At 39.3% G+C, this 19,730-nt stretch overlaps 1 protein-coding gene across 1 annotated transcript in view; it reads right to left on the reverse strand.

The window, feature by feature from the left end:
* Positions 1-932: 932 nt before the first annotated feature.
* LOC107093502 (ephrin type-B receptor 4-like) overlaps positions 933-19,730 on the reverse strand; it is a 63,673-nt gene continuing 44,875 nt past the window's right edge. Inside the window, exons 5-17 of the mRNA XM_015388602.1 lie at positions 16,810-16,962; positions 12,561-12,896; positions 12,346-12,470; positions 9,301-9,466; positions 8,913-9,012; positions 6,831-6,895; positions 6,558-6,671; positions 5,927-6,174; positions 5,614-5,829; positions 5,372-5,521; positions 4,945-5,138; positions 2,261-2,419; positions 933-1,752 (exon numbers count right to left, since the gene is read on the reverse strand). Of these exons, the coding sequence (XP_015244088.1) occupies positions 1,644-1,752; positions 2,261-2,419; positions 4,945-5,138; positions 5,372-5,521; positions 5,614-5,829; positions 5,927-6,174; positions 6,558-6,671; positions 6,831-6,895; positions 8,913-9,012; positions 9,301-9,466; positions 12,346-12,470; positions 12,561-12,896; positions 16,810-16,962 (2,135 nt within the window). The 3' untranslated portion in view covers positions 933-1,643. The remainder of the gene's footprint in view (positions 1,753-2,260; positions 2,420-4,944; positions 5,139-5,371; positions 5,522-5,613; positions 5,830-5,926; positions 6,175-6,557; positions 6,672-6,830; positions 6,896-8,912; positions 9,013-9,300; positions 9,467-12,345; positions 12,471-12,560; positions 12,897-16,809; positions 16,963-19,730) is intronic.

Here is a 19,730-nt window from a genome sequence, read left to right on the forward strand (position 1 = left end):
GAAGGAAGGAAGGAAGCAAGTAAGTCATGGTAGAAGGAAGGAAGGAAGCAAGTAAGTCATGGTAGAAGGAAGCAAGGAAGCAAGTCAGGGTAGAAGGAAGGAAGGAAGCAAGTCAGGGTAGAAGGAAGGAAGGAAGCAAGTCATGGTAGAAGGAAGAAGGAAGCAAGTCATGGTAGAAGGAAGGAAGAAAAGAAGTCTTGGTAGAAGGAAGGAAGGAAGTAAGCCAGTGTAGAAGGAAGAAAGAAAGGAAGTAAAGAAAGAAGTAAGTCAGGGTAGACGGACGGACGGAAGGAAGGAGTCCGTCTCCACCTCAAAGTCCATTCGGAAGAATAAGAATGAAGTTTTTCATGTTTCTAATGAATACAGTTTGCTGTGTTGTGTTTGTGAGCAACAAAACAATTTCACTTGCATTGAATAAAAACACACAAAAAGAAAAAGAGTAAAAAAAACAACAAAGCCTTTTAGCTGTTTATACAGAAACCTAATGATGTTACTGTTGGTTAGCTACTAGCTGTGCCTGTGATTTTTTTCCTACGATTAACTTTCAAGATAGAACAAAAACAAGACAGACTAAATCCCACAGAAAAGATATCTGCTTTATAAAACAGTCATTTAAGACCACATATAGACATATAAATGGCACTGGAAGATGATGGAGAATACAGAATAAGAGTATTTAAATGTACATTATCACTTATATCGATTGAAAACATGTTTCAAGGCCAGGTAACATGAAATACTGTTTCTACAGTCTTCTCTGAGTCAACTTGGTCCTTGTTCTGGTTGATTAGAACAAAAATGAGCTGCCAGCAGGAAACATCCAACAGAAACACAGCCCAGAAGAAACACATCAAATCACACAAGATTACAAATCACTCTGAAATGACAAAAGTGCTGAAATGTCTCTTTTGTGCCTCATTTTTCCGCTTGTGTTTTTTTTTTTTTTTTTAGCTGGCCAAGGGGAGCCAGACTGAGGAAGATGAGGAGTCTGATTACGGGCATCAACAGCGCTCCTCATAGTCTGTATTACACATCACACCTGAGTAAAGATGAGGTCACTTTGAAAGATAATGGAAGCCAACTAGTCCTGTTGTTAGAATGTGCAGAACTGACATGGAAGGTGATCCAGAAGGATTAGCAAAAGACAGCCAGCATCAAAACAGCTCTAATTATATAACAACCTGAAAACAAACAAAAGGTTTTACATTAGCATTTTTATTTTGTCTCCTTTGGTTAAAAGTCAAAGTGACATTGTTTTTTTGACGACACATAAGAACGCTTTGAGAATTTAACTTGAGAAACTGTGTAAACACTGGTTTATCGCTCATCATGGTTTGGCAGATGTACTGAGCTCTACACTCGCTAGATGTAAAAATAGTGATAGCAAACATTTGAAAATCTGACAGAGAAAGTCTAGATGACTGGTTTATCCAGGTAACTGGTTCAAGTCTCATCAGTCATCCTTATCCTCTGTTTTTTTTTCTTCTTTTTTGTGTTCTTTTCCCTGGTTGTGAATACAATCTCCCTCCTTTCCTCAGAGTTTGTGTTCAAAGTGGGTCAAAGGAAAGGATCCAGAGCGCTCTAGGACACAGCGGCACACCTGTGTGCTGTGTTCACGTCCAGGATGAAGGGGGGTAAAGCAGCTAGAATGTCACAGTTGCTGTGCTCTTGTTTTGCAAGGTCATTGTCTGAATGCTAGAAAGGATTTTCCTCTGGTGTCCAGCTAGAGTCACGCCCATGTGCAGCAGATCCCTGAAAACAACAAAAACATAATTCTGTGAAAGGTGCTATATCTATGGTAGAAACAATAAACAAGATTAATCAATTATTGAAATAATCATCAACTAAATTAGTAACAGATCAATCGTTAAATGTACTATAGAGACAGTAAAACATGCATTTATCTGACAGAGCAACCCACTTAGAGCAGTAATTAGACCAAGACTGTAAAAACGAAAATCTGTCATTATGCTCTATCCAGAACTCCTCAAATGAAAAAGGTTTTGGTTTCACCTAGTTTCATTTAGTTAAAAGTCTTCTTTAAAGAATCTTTGGCTATCCGATTATTAATCATTTGATCTACCAAAATATTATTATCAAATTGCAAAAAAATTGTTATTTGCAGCCCGGGTGTTATTATACCGTTATTACCTAAAGTTATTCAATACAACCATCATAAAGTATTGAAATTAAAAGCAACAAGACTAAGCGTCTAAATTAAGAGACAAAATTAGATGAGATGGAAATAGAAGAAACTAACTGAGCAGTGATTTGAGCCAGCTGATCTACGGAGTTGAAGCCAGCCTGCAGGAAGCTGTCCTCATAGCGCTCCATCTTGATAGCCCTGAGCCAATCCCCGACTGAAGAGCACGGTGAGAGGGCCAAAGGTGCACGCTGGTCCAGCAGGGGGTAGGCCGGCCTGCAGGGGAGGGGGCGGAGAAAGCCGACAAACATAAGAATGACACACATTCACTGTCACCAAAACAGCAGTGACGGGCTTTCATGCGTCCTGCAGCAACGTTCTGCTGACGAGGAGAGGCATAATCTGAGGCGCAGTGACTGACGGCTACTAACAATGGGATTCATCAGGGGTGGGGTGTCTTCAGCGGTATGTAACCGGCTGACAGGCAGAATGCGAAGGAAGGGAAATGGGCACAGCAAGTGGCTGACAGTTCACAGCAGGACTCAGAGATGGCATCTCAGAGTGGGCAGTGGGAGGGTAATGTCTGTCCTGCTACTGTCAGGCCGTCCAAATGACCCCAGAAAGAGACATTGCAGCCTTTTCAATCAGTATACACACACACTGCTGACTTTATCAGTGCATTACCACGACAGTCTGAATCAGGAGATCAGTCTGTTGGCACTAAGACAAAGGTGATAGCTTGTATCTATTGCTATTTTTTGTCTACTTTGTATCTGAGGTGGTTCATTTCATAAAATTCTTTATAAATCTCTTCAGCTATAGTTTTTAGATTTCATTTTCAATTTAAAATTCTTTATTTTCAGACCAATCCTTGATTTAGGAACTATGTTATCAAGACCTAAAACAAGATCAGCATTTTTCGTTTTACGGTAATCATTTTAGCTGCAGGTTTCTCTAAATTTGTCTTGTTGGTCCGTCTTTGTGACATCACAGATTTTAGATCAATCAAACACAGCAGTAGATTCACAGTGACAGTCTGCAAGTAACAAATTGCCTGACAATTCAATTTAAAATAGATTCTTTGCCAAGCCATTTTTCTTCAGAAAGCAGCACCGTTCCATCCTTTGAATTCAGGAGCATTTTTATGCCTCATGATTCAAAGGTCAGAGTTAAGCGGCTTGGAAAACATAAACATGCTACTTGAGGGTTGAAAATGAGCAAACGGCAGCTAAATGTCAAAAGAAAAATGTGAAAAAGAACCCACAAACTTTAAAAGACAAAGAAGGCCCCAAAAATAAGAGCAAATAATGTTGAGAAAAAAATTCTAGAAGCTGAATATAAAGAAACCAGCACCTTTTAGAAATGTAACTTTAGCAGCATCTTTAATGATAAAACCCATGAAAGAGCAAGACAGTCATCTAAAAAAAAGGTCATCTGTGAACTTTATTTTTAAGATGTTAAATAATCTCTTTTTCATGACTTGTTTGTTTAGTTCTTTCAAGGATTAAGTCTTTTTTATGTAAAAGCAGGACGTTTACTTTAAAGATGTGCTAGCTTTAATTTAAAGGGAATTTTCCATGATTGGTGTTGTTCTATTAGTCATAAGGAATGTACTTATGAAGTAGTCAGTAATAAAAGGCTTTCATTTTCAACCGTATCTGGAGAAGAACCCACGAGCTTTATTATGATGCTTTATCAGGCCTAATGCAATGTTATCAATTAAATATGAAAAAGTCTATTTTAAAGATCTTTATAGAAAGAAATGTACTTGTTACATCACCTCAAATGGTCAAAGGATGCGAAAGGTGCATGGCATATATACAGTATATGCATATATATTTTTTAAAATATGATTTTTATACAGGATTATTACACAGGGTCTTTACATGGGTATCTATATAGATGGATATTATATATATATATATATATATATATATATATATATATATATATATATATATATATATATATATATATATAGTTATTGCTCTGGGTGTAAAATGTAGAGAAACGGGTTATTGCACAGGGGATCAAATAGTAATTGCACATTATACATTGCACATGTTATTGCCGTTGTAGCGTCGCATTTTAGAGTCTGGTTGCAGCAGGGATGAATGCTTTATGTTAAAAGGCCAACATAATCCCCCTGTCATCACCATTTTGGTTTGATTGGTAATGTGGAATCTAATTTCAGAATAATCTGGAAAATTTTTAGAATTATATTTTGAAACTTTAATTTCACCACCATTTTATGCACATTTTTCATTAGCAATGCCATTAAAGGACACTGCACACTTTTTATTTACATTCTGAAAGCTTTTATTTTGAAGGTTTTTTTTTTTTTTTTGTCTGGTATTTTATTTGAAAGACCAAACTATTCCTACTAAAGCAGGTACCAAAATAAGCAGGACTCAAACTGGATATTGTTTTTGTTTTTTTAACAGAACCCTAACCACTAAATTTCCACAACTTTATCCATTTTCAGCACTGGATGAAAAAAGGTAATGTGTGTAACTGTTGAATCATGAAGGATGCTTTCACTCTGTGTCTCACAAAGATCAATTTTGGTTTCATGCAAAGAGGAGAGGTTTCTGCTTGACCAGAACAGAGGCCAAAATAGTAAAGGAAGCATTCAGCATAGTTTTGTCCCGACCATTTGGATAAGCCACAGAGAAAAACAATGAGTCGGCTTTAAATCTACAAAAGAAAGGCTGGGATCATCGGTCAGGGGAAGAAGCCATAATGATCTACACTTGTTTAGACTGAAATGTTTTTCTGGAGCTTCATGTTTTCACTCTTACCCTCCTGCTTCTTGAGCAACTATTTTCAGCGAGGCGGGATTGCGGATGAGTTTGTCCAGAGCGCTGACGAGGTCGGCGAAGCGAGGACGCGCCGAGCGATCCTTCTGCCAGCAGTCCAGCATCAGCTGGTGCAGGTGGGAGGGGCAGTCGGGTGGCGGGGGCAGCCGGTAGTCTTGCTCGATGGCATTGATTACCTGACAATGGTAGACAAACGGCTGCTGTTCAAACAAAGTGTTTCGACTAAATGATGTTTGGATCGATTTGGAGTTGCAGAGTGTTTAGTAAGGAGGCAAACAGGCTGTAAATAATAAGCAACCTGATGATTAGAGTTCTGTTTTTAAAACTATGGTTAGAGTGTTAATAATTCAAACCAATGCAGAGACTGATTATTTAAAATGGCTTAAGGTGGATTTCTGCTTAAACTCACATCCTGGTTGCTCATGTCCCAGTAGGGTCTCTCTCCAAAAGACATCACCTCCCACATAACAATGCCGTAGCTCCAGACGTCTGAGGCAGAGGTAAACTTTCTGAAGGCTATTGCCTCTGGTGCTGTCCAGCGGATTGGGATCTTGCCTCCCTGCATATAAAAGGTCAAACTATTAGCATCGCATACATACTAAGACTTCCCTGCCAACACAACTGTGAGTAATGAGTAAATTAGAGCCTCACCAGAGAGCTTGTGTAAGTCGGGTCGGAGGAGTTCTCCTGCAGGAAGCGTGACAAGCCAAAGTCGGACACCTTGCACACCAGGTTGCTGTTGATCAGGATGTTGCGTGCAGCCAAGTCTCTGTGGACGTAGCTCATCTCTGCCAGATACTTCATGCCCGAGGCGATGCCGCGCAGCATCCCCACCAGCTGAATGGGAGTGAACTGGCTGTCGTTCAGCTGCGGGGGAAGAGGGAGACAGTTTAGATGCGACGGCGTGCGCCTTGGTTTGGGAGGTGGTGCGACAGCTTCCTTCAGTGCGAGCTGTCAAACTGACCCGTAGGAAGGAGTCTAATGCGCCGTTCTCCATGAACTCTGTGAGAATCATGACCGGACAGCTGGCTGTTATGATGCCCTCCAGGTGGATGATATTGGGGTGCTGGAACTGCCCCATGATGGAGGCTTCAGACAGGAAGTCCCTTCTCTGCTTCTCGGTATAGCCACCTTTCAGGGTCTTGATAGCCACGTAGTTTTCTTTTTTCCCTGGGATTTTCAGGCGTCCTCGGCACACCTCACCAAACTCGCCTGCAGCACACAAGGACACATAAATACGCATTAGAGCTGCTGTGTTCAACATTATGGCAATGAGCCCTTTATCTAACCAGTGTAAAGTTTGCTTGCAGCAAGTGGTGCCCTTTTGTTTAAATGAGAGTCAATAATGTTGGCCACATATTTATCATTTAATTGCTTTATTGGTGCAACTATATTGAATTTGGTCTGATAAAAAAGGAGCCCAGACAAAGACTATGAATTAATATAAAAAAGCTAAATTAAATACAGATTAATAAAATTTTTTTAAGAGAACAATCAGGCAAAAAACACACACACACACAAATGAAGCAATTTCACATAAAGGTAACCAGGTAACCATTCAGCAATAGTGGGAAAAGCATGTGAATGGAGCGTACCGGCGCCGATAACCTCCTCTATCTTGACAAAGGAAACATCGATTTCCTTGGCAAACTCTCGCACCGCCTCATTAGGGTCCTCATAGGTGAAAGGGTCGATGTAAACCTTGACCCCTGCCACAGACGAACAAACAGAGTCGTGGGAAAGGAAAGCAAAGAGATGTTTAGAGAACTGTGAGCAGCAAAGTACCCGCTGTATCATTAGGAATGGTTTCTCTGACGGTGACAGGTTATAAATCAAGAGGTTTAGCGTGCATGCCCTTGATGGGTTACCTTGGCCAATGAGGTATTGGCTGTTTTTGTCGCTCAGCTCGGGATCTTTTACTCGGCTGTGTCGGCTGTAGCAGGAAACAGAAAGGCATAAATGCATCAAGATTATGGCCCAGGTAAAGTTTTCCCAAGAATTATTATTCATAAGCAATTATTTCAAATACACTACTAGCCTAATAATATAATTATTGGAATATTGGACAATTAGAAAGAAGGATGAATTGCAAAAATACATTTTTTAAAACCATCATAGGAAGAATTCAGGTCATGCAAAAAGATCAAAGATAGAACAAAGGGTAATTCTGAAAAATTACCTTAAAAAAGTATTCATATCCTGTGAACTTTTACACATTTTATCAGGTTTTCTTACAGCCAAAACTCATTGTATTTTATTTGTATTTTGTGTATAAACACAAAAACAAAGTAGAGCATAAGGTGAGAACTTTTTTTTAATGACTATATATCTGAAAAGTGCGGTGCGCATGTGTCTTCTCAAGCCCTGATCTTATTCTGTGCTGCAGGAACCCCCTAGTCACTGCAAGTCTCAATATGTCAAGTTCTACATATATGCAGACTGACATTTTTGCAGATTCCTCAAGATAATTTAGACTAGATGAGTTTTTCCGGAAAAAGCAATTTTTCATTTCTGGCCACATTTCCTCATATCTTCCCATCTCTGTAGATGAAATGCATCCCAAAAGTATGATGTTTCAGCGTGAAGGGCAGTTTTCGTCTTCCTCCAAAGTGTTCTGGAGGTCGGCCAAACAATTCATATGATCTCTTCCTTCTTCATCTTCACAGTCCAATACATGGTTGTTGGAAGACATTTTATGGTTTTCTTTAAGCAGAGGCTACATTCTCTCTTACATAAGGAAGAAAAGAGGCGACTTGTAGCTGTAATGTAGGAAGGTCCTCCTACCTGAGCAGATCTCTGCTCACACTTTCCATTTTCTATTGAAGTTTTTCCAATGAAAATTTTTCCCTTCGTGACCTTAAAAGTAAGGGTTATTTTCTCATAACAAAACAATAAAATCCAGTTAAATACAGGTGGTGCAGTTGGGCGATTTTGAAAAGTAAAGGTTTAATTAGTGCAACATCTTTGAATCTGTAAAATACTTTTTTCTAGCAATGATAGAATACACTGAAACAGATCATACTGTTCTACTAAATGTTCAGAATGTGCGAACACTTCAACAAAGAGTGAGAAACACTTTTCCAGGTAAAGTGCGCTCTTTCTGAAATACATTATTTCTATTCCGTGTATTCCAGTTCGAAAACCCCTCTGTCTGCTCTCAACAATCCTCGGAAATCTTAAAGGCACAATACAACATGACTTGTTGTGATGGCCGGCATCCGAGCAGACCCCTACGGTCCTGCTCTTTGACACAAGTGGCTCCATTAGGATTCCTTCGGCGCAGACTCATCCCTACAAGACTGTTACAGGCCTGTGGCTCCTGGATCACTGCCTTCCACTGATCCCCTCCCTCTCTCCCCCTCTTCATAAGCCTAAAATAGCAGTAAAGCACCACCCTCAGTTTGTGGCAGATCTGGGCCTCAGTAGTCGGTTCGTGTGTGTGTGAATGTGCCACAAGGTCACAGCTATTGTTCTCCTGTCCTGTGGAAACAGGGCTGGGACGCCTGCATCCTGTCTTTCCCTGCCCTCTACCTCTGTCGTCATCTCTCTTAACCAGATCTATGCACTTTCTCTCCTGCTCTTGCCCGTTAGGGCATCCAGCACTATTTACTCAAACAATGAAGCCTCAGGAAAATGTTCTAATGAGGAGGATAGCTTTTAGCTGCGTAAGCGAAAGAAATTACAAACGCTGCTTTGTGTCTGAACTGTTTCACAGACGTAGAAAGAAAAAAAAGAAGAGAGGACAGCACAGAGCAAATCTAGCGTTGATAAGATACAATAGGTATAAACAAAAGAACAAAGTGGTGCAAAACTGTTAAATCAGGGTCATGGTTGTTTTAAGTTTTCGATTTCCCTTCTTTTCTTCCACATTTCCTGTTGTTTTGGCAGCTCCCCCCCCCATGCAAATCAGTCTTCTTCTCAGCTTCTTTTCCTTTTTCCCTTGTTCTCACCGTAGGCAGAAGATGGCTAAGACGACAAAAGTGACAAGCAGCAGCATCCCGACTGCGATAAGAATGCCAGGAACCAAGAACTGGGAGGCAGAGTCATATCCTGAAAGTTCAAAAAAAAAGGAAAAAAGACATTAACTGAGAAAGTTAAAGTTTTAAAAGTGCAAAAGCTGTCAGGTTTATACTGGTAAAGCTAAAAGGACATTACAAGAATCTGTATTAATAACAGGCTGCATACAAGGACACCTTCTTGCAGGCGATGAATGCATTACAAACACTAGGCAGGGATTGTGAATGCTGATAAGACTAATGAAAAAAAAAATCTAGTGGAAAAGAAAAAAAAAACATAAAAGCTGAGACGTTTTTGCAAGAGAAAGCAAGAACATTTTACCATCAGGCAGGGTGCTGAAGACGACTGCAGGACTGAAGCTGCCATAACCGGCCTGGGTGCGCGCCCGAACCTGCACTTCATACTGAGTGGCCCTGCGGAGGTCTGTCAGCACAGCCTGGTTTGTGTCAGTCTGTTTGTTCGAGCACCGGTTTTCACTGCGCTTCTCCTGCCAAAGAAAACTGAAGTCAGCTGGATGAAGACGGAGTTTAAACATTGAGGAAAACGTTAAAAGAACTGCCAGCTTTAGCCAAGAAGACTGCTTAGAAACAAAGTAATCTGTTGAGGTTTTCATATGATCAATGAAACGGACCTGAAGTTAATCTGGATTATCCTTTTATCCAATGACAGCACATTAAAACAGGCTTAGCTTGGAGATGTTAATTGTGTTGAGGTTTTACATTTAGAACAATGATCCGGCTGATCACACCATCTCTTTATCTCAGCTGCTGTCCTGTCCAGGTATTAAAGGCTTTGCAAATGAATGGTTTTGGTCCTGTTGGTCAAACAGGACCTTCTTCTTTCATTTGGGGCAGTATTCATTATCACCTGATGGAGCTGAGGGTTTGGTTTCTCTAAGGGTTTGAGGATTGCAGGAGACCATTGAGGAAGGATTAGCAGAGGAGAGCCTCAGGGATTTATTTTAGGCCCAGTAATGTTAGTATTGTATTTGCTATCACAGCAATCTATAATAAGAGAACTACTGCTTTGCTGATGGTTTATTTGTCCCTTCAGTTCAGCTTCTTTTAAGGAAAAATCTGGTCATATTCAGAATTAAAACTTCTGAAAGTACGTTAAATATGAAATTATTACATACTGTTCAATAAATGATGTGCTTTAATTAGGAGTAATTTTCATTTGAATGCGCTTTACTGGAGACATCCATGTTTGTCAAAGAACACAACAGCCACAAACCGGTTTGTGAAGTCATGGTGCGGTATCGGCTGTTAAGCAAGTCCCAGTGCTGTATCTTGTGTTTGTCACTACGCGCTATTATCCAAGTCATCTTGAAAACATTCTTCTTTGAAATGTTTGCTACATATTACGTGTTTTCTCTCTCTGGCGATGGCAAATCCTCCCTCTTTAAGTTGGCAATCCAACGACAAACCCGTCCGTGGAGGATCATGAATAGGAAAGGTGAAATAAAAAAATTTTTTTCTTTCACTTTTACCCGATGTATTACAACATCAAACTGTCATTGACGCGGGGATTGTCAGTTTAACTATAGCTCCCGTGAATTTCAATGGGAAAGTCCTCTGGAAATCTTAAATAATTGTTGTTGATTGAAGATGTGTCTCGTAGTTCTCATTGATTTTGCCCGTAAAGCGGGGAGAATGGCGCTAAGCTTACTGCACCGTGACGTCCATGCCGGGAGATGTCAGGAGAGAGGTGTTACTATATTTGGGCAAAAATGGCCAGTTCCGGACTGTGATCGCGACGAAAATGATTGTTTTTATTTTTCATACTGATTAATGCTAAATTCATTAAATCAAAGTAAACGTATTAGTTTTAGGTATAGATAATGATCCATTGATTATTCCTTGCTGACCGGACTTTTCCTTTCATTTAAATAACATCAAAACATTAAATGAGACACTGATTTTAACTAAGTCAGGTTTTCCTTATTCTTCACTTTCTTTTCAACCATCAGGCCTAATTTACCGTACATCTTTGCATTATAACAAGAATTTAGTCGTAATAAATATCTGGCATTTATACTTTCACTCCAGGCCAAGTTATCTTGCTATATATTACATTTTAAACCGTGCATGGTCCTTCAGATAAAATCAGTTCTGCCGTAAGTTTAACATTTCAGCTAATTTGATCCAAAACTTTCAGCAATAATTATCCCTTCTGTTTTCATATAGAAAATGCCTAAAGTGACAGCTTTCAGACTCCATCTTGGTGCTGTGCACAACCAGCTGGAGACCATGATCAAGATTAACCCCCTAAGTTACCAAAGATATTGTTGGAGAGCATATTATTAATGAACTACACTTTAAACATTAGGTTATACCAAATAATGCTATCATATAAGCTTTTGTTGTTGCACTGTGGCACACATGTATTAAGATGAACAGAAATTCAACATTCCTGCATATCTATGACTTTCCATTGGCCCTCTGGCATCTTTTGCTGTATAAAAGCCAGGAAGCTGCTTTCATTCTTGATTAAGATCCTCAAAGTAAGTTCTCAAAATGCAGCCATCTTTAAAAGCTAAACAAAATAACCACATCCTCCAACTAATGGAATCCCTTTTTATCCTATTTATTTTCAGTTTTTTTTTTCCCTCTCATGTGCATTTATTGTAAAAAATAAATAAATAAACAAATAAAGGAAAAAGCTGCAGAATGTCAGGCATATATCTCCTTCTTCCTTTATCCTATTTGTTCCTTTGAAAAGGTAATAATTTAGTGCTACTAATGTGATAATCGACTGATCCGTCACATCTTGTGCTTGCTTCAATTAAAAATATAAACACACTTCCCTGCTTAAGCTGCATTCTAGTAGCATTGATTTTTTAAATTGATTGTGAAACTCTAGTATCTTCAAGGTATCTTAAGAATCTTTTAATCACTTCCTTTCACCACACCCCAATCAGACCTTTAAGAGCCTAAAACGGCTCCTTTAAAAAGGTACCCAGTCTGGTCTAAACACTGCCGTTGAGCAGCGTATTTTCAGTCACCGTCCAAAAGCTCTGGATCTGAAGTGAAATCATTGCAGAAAAAAAAAACAAATTATAAGAAAAGGTCTTTAAACGCGTCCATTCACATCAGCCGTTTGCTCCGGCTGGGTATGATACACCATCTCTTAACTGACTTTATAATTCCATTTTTGGGCACTGTTTTCTAATATGCACTATAAAAGAATAAATAAATGAAATTCTTTTGTTTTTATTGTTTTAAAGGCTTTTGGCAAACATTATTATGAACTAACAAATTAAAAACCACATGAGGTTTAATTGAAAAGCAGAGGAACAATCTAACTGTGAACAAATTAGATAAATAAATAAATCTGGATGATCATTCGCTGGTTGGGAGGGGTTACCTTCTCACAGTACCGCAGCTGATACATCAGCACGTTGTAGTGCGGCTGATCTGGCACCGACCACTGCAGAGTCAGGCTGCTCTCTGTGGAATCACTCTTCCGGATCGCAGACACCAGAGATGGAACTGTACAGACAGCATCAGGATAATAGATATGGTGTCAGATCCTGATTATATAAACCCTTTTATTAACTTTAATGCTTTTTTTCCTCCTACCTTCATGGCTGGTGGTGATGTTGATGCTTTCGCCAGCCGGCTCCTTGGTGCTAAGCGTTGAAACGCCGTTGAGCGCCTGAACGGTGAAGGTGTACGTGGTGTGAGGCAACAAGCCCCACACTTCCACCCTGCGAACCTGCAGGCCTTCCCGCGCCGGACGGTAGCTGACGCTGTCTCCGCAGGGGAGACAAGTTTCCCTGGGTGACCTGCATACAGAGCACTTAATGGAGTAGCTGAGGTCTTCTCTGTGACCTCTGTCTAAAGGCTCGTTCCACTCCAGTGTGAGCGTGGTGTCGTTGATCCAGGGGATGACACTACGAGGAGCAGAGGGAGGTCCTGCAGGGACAAAAACATACACATCAATTCGCTAATTGGATTTATTTGCAGATTTAAAGTTGGACTTTAATCACTGTTTTGAAAGGTGGACTTATATTTATACCTCACAGGCAGAGAGAAAGATGTCCCATGTATACCTCATAGGCTGAAATATTTTCTATTTTAAATTGAAATATTCAGTTCACTTTAACACTTTTTTTGCACAGACTTCAATGTTATTCGGATTTTATATAATTGAGTAACACAAATTGTGCATAACTATAAATGAAAAAATATATATATTTTAAACAGTTCTAATGTTAAAAATCTGAAAAGTGTGGCCTGCATTTATAATTAGCCTCCAGAGTCAATATTTTTTCAACTGTTGTTCGTTTTCATTACAGCTGCAAATCTTTGAGGATCTGTCTCTACAAGCTTTGTATATCTACATACTGACACTGTTCACCCTCGGTTTTTGCAGGGTCTGCTTGGATGGAGTGTGTCTGTCAACAACACATTACTAAATTTCCATCTTTAGCTTTAATTATATCTCTGTATGTTTAGGATCGGGCTTCTGCTGGAAGGGGAACTTCCAGCCCAGTCTCAACTCTGTTGAAGCCTCTAATGGATTTACAATCAGAAAACCAGCACCATCCATCACCTCATGAACTTTAGTAAACTAACTTACCGCAGCTAAAATACAAAAAAAAGGAAGTCACCCAACCTTCTCCACAGCATGATGCGTGTTGTTTAGCCACATACAGTTTCAGTATGTAGGCCAGAGAGTTTAGGTTTGATCTCACCTGACCAGAGCGCCTGCTTTCACATGGCCGCTGTGTCTCCTACGGGGCCTGCAGCAAACTGGAAACAGGACTTCTCACGGCTTTGCTTCAAAGTTTTTTTTTTTTCTTGCTACTCTTTGTTTGCCGCTGGCTGAGCCTCTTGGCCACTTCTCTTATTAATGCTGACCTTTGGCCAGGCGGGTTAGCTGGATGACCACATCTTGGTAGTTTTTTTTTTTTTTTTCCCATTTCAACCACAGGAGTTTCTGGTATGTCTTTAGATAACATTTTGTAACCTTCCCCTGATATAAACTTCCCCATAATTTGAACCCTTGACCCGTCTGCATTCACTAATCTTGCAAAAAACCTCTTAGACATTTACAGAGGTCGGCTGACACAGATTTGTAGCACTGAATTTTATTTACAGTAAAGGAGACTGAATGCAAAGGAATGCAAAACCTTTTAGATTTTTATATATGAAATAATCTTAAAATTAAAATAAATGCAGAACACTTCTGATGGTCATAAAAAATCAAAAGGAAATTATTACTTCAAAATTTTATATTAGATCTTTTATTTGGCTCAAAATAAATACTTTGAGAGCAAAAGTAGTTCCTTTTTTACTAAAGGGTCAAATTAATATGAAACTTTTTAGTGTCACTCAGTTTCAATAATACAACAGGAACGCAATCATGCTCTCTGCTCACGTCTTTTTTTTTCACGATGCATACTTGTTTACATTTTTCCATTAAAAACTGCAGTGGTCTTGCAGCAGCTTTGCATCACAGCAGGAGCGTGTTTTTCCAGAACTCAACTGGTGCAATTAGGTTCATCTAAAGCACGAGGATAATGATGGCTGCCTGAACATTCTGAGTAGATAGCTATTGCCTGAAGCCAAGCATAACGAAACAGAGAGAGACCACTCAGGCTCTGTGAATCAGTATCACTTACTGCCGTGGAGACAGAGAGTTTTTGTCACTGAATCTGCGGGTGATTTCAGCGCTGATAGTGCTCTTAATAAACCATGGCGGACGACATCACACCCAATAAGGGATTGTAAGAACTTGGGAGTTTAACATTTGTGACACTTTTCTTATTATTTGGCAATCACTTTTTTCTCACCTAAATTTCACATTAGACAAAGTTAAACAGAATCAATAAAAAAGGCTTTTTTTTTTTTTAATGTTGAATAAATTATCGAGGGAATGAAGCAATGCAAATTTAGACTGACCCAAAGAGAGAAAAGTAGCTTATTAATCGCCAACCATCTTTGATTCAGTTTTACCATCAACAGCCAGGTCTGATTATTGCCATAACTGTAGGATAAAGAAAGGGTTAAAAATAGAACCTGTGTGATGACATGAAGTAGGCTATAGGATCTCAAAAACCAACACGTTAGGTGCTCGTCTAATAAAAAACTGCGATGGACAAGAAACACAATCATTTGATATCTATCAGCTCGGTTAAAAGATTGTTCTCTAAAGGAACAACCTACATTTCTTCAACAGCCCATCGTTTATTTGTCCAGGAGCAACCTGGTATACTTTTCAAACCACTGAATAACTTATCAATGTGGAGGGTATGTAAACCAAAGATGGCATCTAAGGCAGCATCCATAGCAAAAAAAAACACCTGTCGACCAAGAACACATCACATTTGCTAAAAGAACAAACGCAAAAAAGCGTCCTAATTAGTGCTGTCAAATTTTTTACAATTTTTTATTACGATTAATCGCATAATATCAACAGTTAACTCAAGATTAATCGCAAATTAAATGCATTTTTTATCTTTTTATTTCGGAAAAGGTAAAAGCCTATTTTGGCATTTTAAAAATGCAATTGTGCAATAAATGACATGTAAAAAACATGCTTATACAAAAAGTTTTATTTTTATTATTTTTCAAGCACTTTTAAGAAATTAGAATGAAAATATCCTTGTTTAAATTCTGGCCAATAATTATTCAAAAATTGTAAAAATTAGGTGTTAAACTGTATAAAACTACACAACAGTAAACAGTACTTCAAAGTACTCTGTAAACTTAAGTTTTTTTTAAACACAGGACAAAAATAAACATGTACTGTTAAAATAAAGTGCACATTGCGTTATGAAACCAGTGAGATGCTCGTTTCTTCGGGACAACATAGACAGAGGACTCGGGTTTTGTCAAGAGAGCCTTCTGGTATAACTTTAAAAAGAAACTTATCATTCAGGATACCTTGTCAGCTGGCCATTTTTGCCCATTCAAAGCACAGATCTGATATGCTGCGGTCTCTCCCGCACACTTAGCATTCCTGGAACTACGAAAAGCGCAGAGGGTAAAACGAACAGCACAGAGAGCGCTGCGGGAACAAAAAGAGCATAAGCGAACGGTGAATGTGTTTTGATGCGTGATTAATGTGCGTTAAAAAAAAATGTTGGCGTTTCTAGTCTAAAACAGCTAACGTGTTATTAACGCTTTATAACTGACAGCCATAGACCTAATACTTTGTTGCAGTGCTTTGTTTTCAGAGGGAAGTAATATATATTAATAAAAAAAGTAATATAAGGAAATGCAGTATTGAGAAACGCGTCGGCAATCAAGTGTTAAATTTGAATATATTATAAACAGCTAAATTAAATGATAAATAGTTAAGATAAAGCATTTGCAATTAAAGTTATCGCTGCTGTTATTAAAATTATTATGAACTTATTTGGTTGGATTTTACATCACAGCTGCAGAAAAAAGAACAAGTCAAAAACCTGATGCTCCTTATTTCCTTCTCATCCTCTTCATGGGCATCTCTACCTTTAGACATGACCCCTAATTACTGAGAGCCTCTCATTCAAAAATAAGAATGTAAAATTCCTGAATCCACATGGAGGTGTTACTTCAGACCATCAGCACTGAAAAAGCCCCCCCAACCCCCCAGCAACCTGTCACAAAGGACATGCATCTGAAAGCCGGCAGAGCCACAAAGGACACAAAGGAAGTAAAGGCTAACTGGCTAAAGAACACCAGAGAGAAGCAGGGAAATAACACCAGAGGTGTCAAAAACACAAAACAATGTGAAGACAAGCCGGAGAAGTTAAACATTGAGACCAAGGGAGTAGATAATGCGGTTGCTTAGCACCAACACAGAGTGTGGATTAATGACTGATTAATGTAGACTTACTGGAGCAGGAGCTTTCTGCTGGGTCGGAAACTGCACGGAGGTACCCAGAACGACACGCACACACCTCCGTCCCCTTGCTGGGGGCCTGGCTGTATTCTGGACAGTCTCTGCAGCGTCCCTCTGTGCCCGACTTGAACTGACCAACAGGACAGGCTGAAGATGACAGAGTGGGAGATTAAATGAGAAGAGATTATCATTTTTTTCTTCTTTTTCCAACTTCAGACACGACTTTCATCATCAAAGTACATTATGCAAAATTGTCACACTCTCTCTGTCCTCCACAGACCTCGGTCAAACTCAATTTGCAAACACATCCGTTATTTTTTTTTTGTCCACCACTGTACTCACGGTGGCAGATGGTTTCAGATTGATAGACAATCGTGTAATGAGAGTCATAAATTGAGACAATCACCATAATGAGGCTGATGCTAATAGTCAATTTAGTGCAAATAACCTGTCTGTCACTGACATCTGCCTATCATTGGGTTCACCTGGGCTGGATCTATATAATGAGACCACATACTTCACAGTCCTAGTGAGAAAACAAACTGCTTTGTTTACAGATTCAGGAAACTGTTGAGTCGGTTTTAAATTCAAACCCCAATTCTGTGGAAGTGAAAATATTCAAATAGACTGAGTCTGATCTGATCCTTTTCTGTCAACTCAAAGAAACCGCACCTGAAATGAAAGGGGGTGAAGAATCTTCCTTTTCACAGCCCTAACAAGCCTTCGCTCCAAGGTTCCTGCACATTTTTATTCAACAATTTCCCTGTCCTCCAGTGTGGATTTCTCCGTCCGTTTATGGCCCATTTGTAACATTCAAATACGACACTTCCAGATTCAACAATTTCAGCGGTGAGGCTGTTAATAGGGAAGTTGCCAAATTCATACAGCAAACATGGATGGATGGATGAAAGGATGGCTGGAGTCACAGATAAACTAATATTTGGAAACATTTATTGATTTAATTACAGGGAAAAAAGAATCAAGCAAAAGAGAGATGGCTGGATGTTAGTGGATGGTTGAATGGAGAGACGGATGGGCTGTTGTATGGATAGATTAATGAAAAGGTAAAGGAACAGGCTCATAGGTGTATGAATAGTATCAAAGACGGACCATGAATAAGTGAACATGAATTTATTTCAGACAAATTCAGACAGACAATTTAACAAACAACAATAAATGAATCAACCAAATACACACAAAAAAAGACTATTTAACACCAACCAAACCAAACCCCAATTTCCAAACTCACTAAATTCGCCTGAACATGAATAGAAACAAAACCCTCCAAACAAAACCTGTTGGTATACACAGCCAGAGAAATGACATTGATTAATGTAAATGGTGTGAAAAGGGGTGTGAAGAAGTAAAACTTAAATTAACTTAAAGTAGAGTAACCTTCCTGTGAAACTTGTTTTTTTCCCCCAGTATTCTCACAGACACACATATATACATATATATGTATATACACATATATATAATATGTATATACATTTGGTTGATTGATTGGTTTACAACGAGCGAAGTTGCTGAGCAATGACGCATCATAGCGACAAGCTCTCACACACTGAAACACCAAAATTGTTGATATGGAAGGGTGACCAGATGTCCACTTTTTGCCGGACATGTCCTAATTTTCATACCTAGAAAAAATGCCCAGGGGGAACCCAAAATTGTCTGCGATTTTGGTCGACTACAGAGCAGCAGAACCGAGCTGTGAGCTCCGGGGCTGGTCCGCAAACCCCTGCGGATGGGGACAGGGACCCAGCGGGGGACGGAGTGACCGAACCCGAACCGGTGATGTTAGCCTGGACACCAGCGGCCCCGTGCTTCCCCCCGCCTAATCAGTGGGTTGGCCTGTATGTCAATTTAGGATCATGACAAAATCTACGTGCTTTGTTTTTGATTTGCCCGTTTTATGGTGGAAGTTTAGAATTATGAGATTTACAGAGAAAGGAGGTGTCGATGGGGTTTGAAGTTCTCTCTAGGTCCATTTCACCCACTGAACTATCGTTATTCATCTATGGCAATGTAAACTCGGGTTTGCATTCTATGACATCTTTAAGGACTTCCCAGATGGATAGACAAAAAGATGGAAAAGCCAACAGACCAAAGGACCAGGTGGATAGGCACACAGAGGGATAGATGTGCATCTTTAGTATGCAACAACCAGAGTCCCAAACCTTGTGTCGTACTTTTAGGAATCTATAAACAATTAAACAATAGACATTAAATATCACTATTATTTCCCTTTTTTAACAGTCAAGGAAAATTATGCTAATCGTCACCAGTTGGTGCCAGAGTTTGAACCCCCGCCCCAGACAGCGAAACACTCTACAGACCAGCATTCGCCTTGGCCAACATGTGAACGTGCAGAGAGCTGTCACAGTGACGCCACTTACAGTCTGAGTGTTTAAGCTCTGTGCTGAGAGCGGCAGCTCAAGCTCCAAAGATTTAAAACAATAAACTCTGACACCAATTATAACGTTGTTTCCTGTGAAAAGTGACGGGACTCTTGGGGTCAACGGCCTCTGAATGACATTTTGCCTCAGGAATTTTTCCCACATATGAGAACAATTTTTTAATTTGTGAGAACGTCGCTATGCAGAGATTTTCTAAATAACATATGGAATAAAAAATTTTCAAACAATAAGGTGAATAACAAGCTGTTGTGTAGAAGTAATGAATGCTTTAAGACAAAATAATGAAGTCATGACAGCAGTTTAAACCCATTACCCTAGCAGAAATCATAAAACAGCTAAATAATAACATTTATCCAAAATAAATGCCTTATAAGACTGGATATATGCATCAGATTACGGTGGTCAAAATTGAATACATTTTCAAACATTTGAGGAATTTTTTTTTTTATAAAAAAATGTTGCTCCTGTTAACTATACTATTTGAAAGTAGATTCA

This window comes from Cyprinodon variegatus, unplaced genomic scaffold (assembly GCF_000732505.1).
Source record: "Cyprinodon variegatus isolate N-32 unplaced genomic scaffold, C_variegatus-1.0 Scaffold429, whole genome shotgun sequence".
Classification (NCBI taxonomy): domain Eukaryota; kingdom Metazoa; phylum Chordata; class Actinopteri; order Cyprinodontiformes; family Cyprinodontidae; genus Cyprinodon; species Cyprinodon variegatus.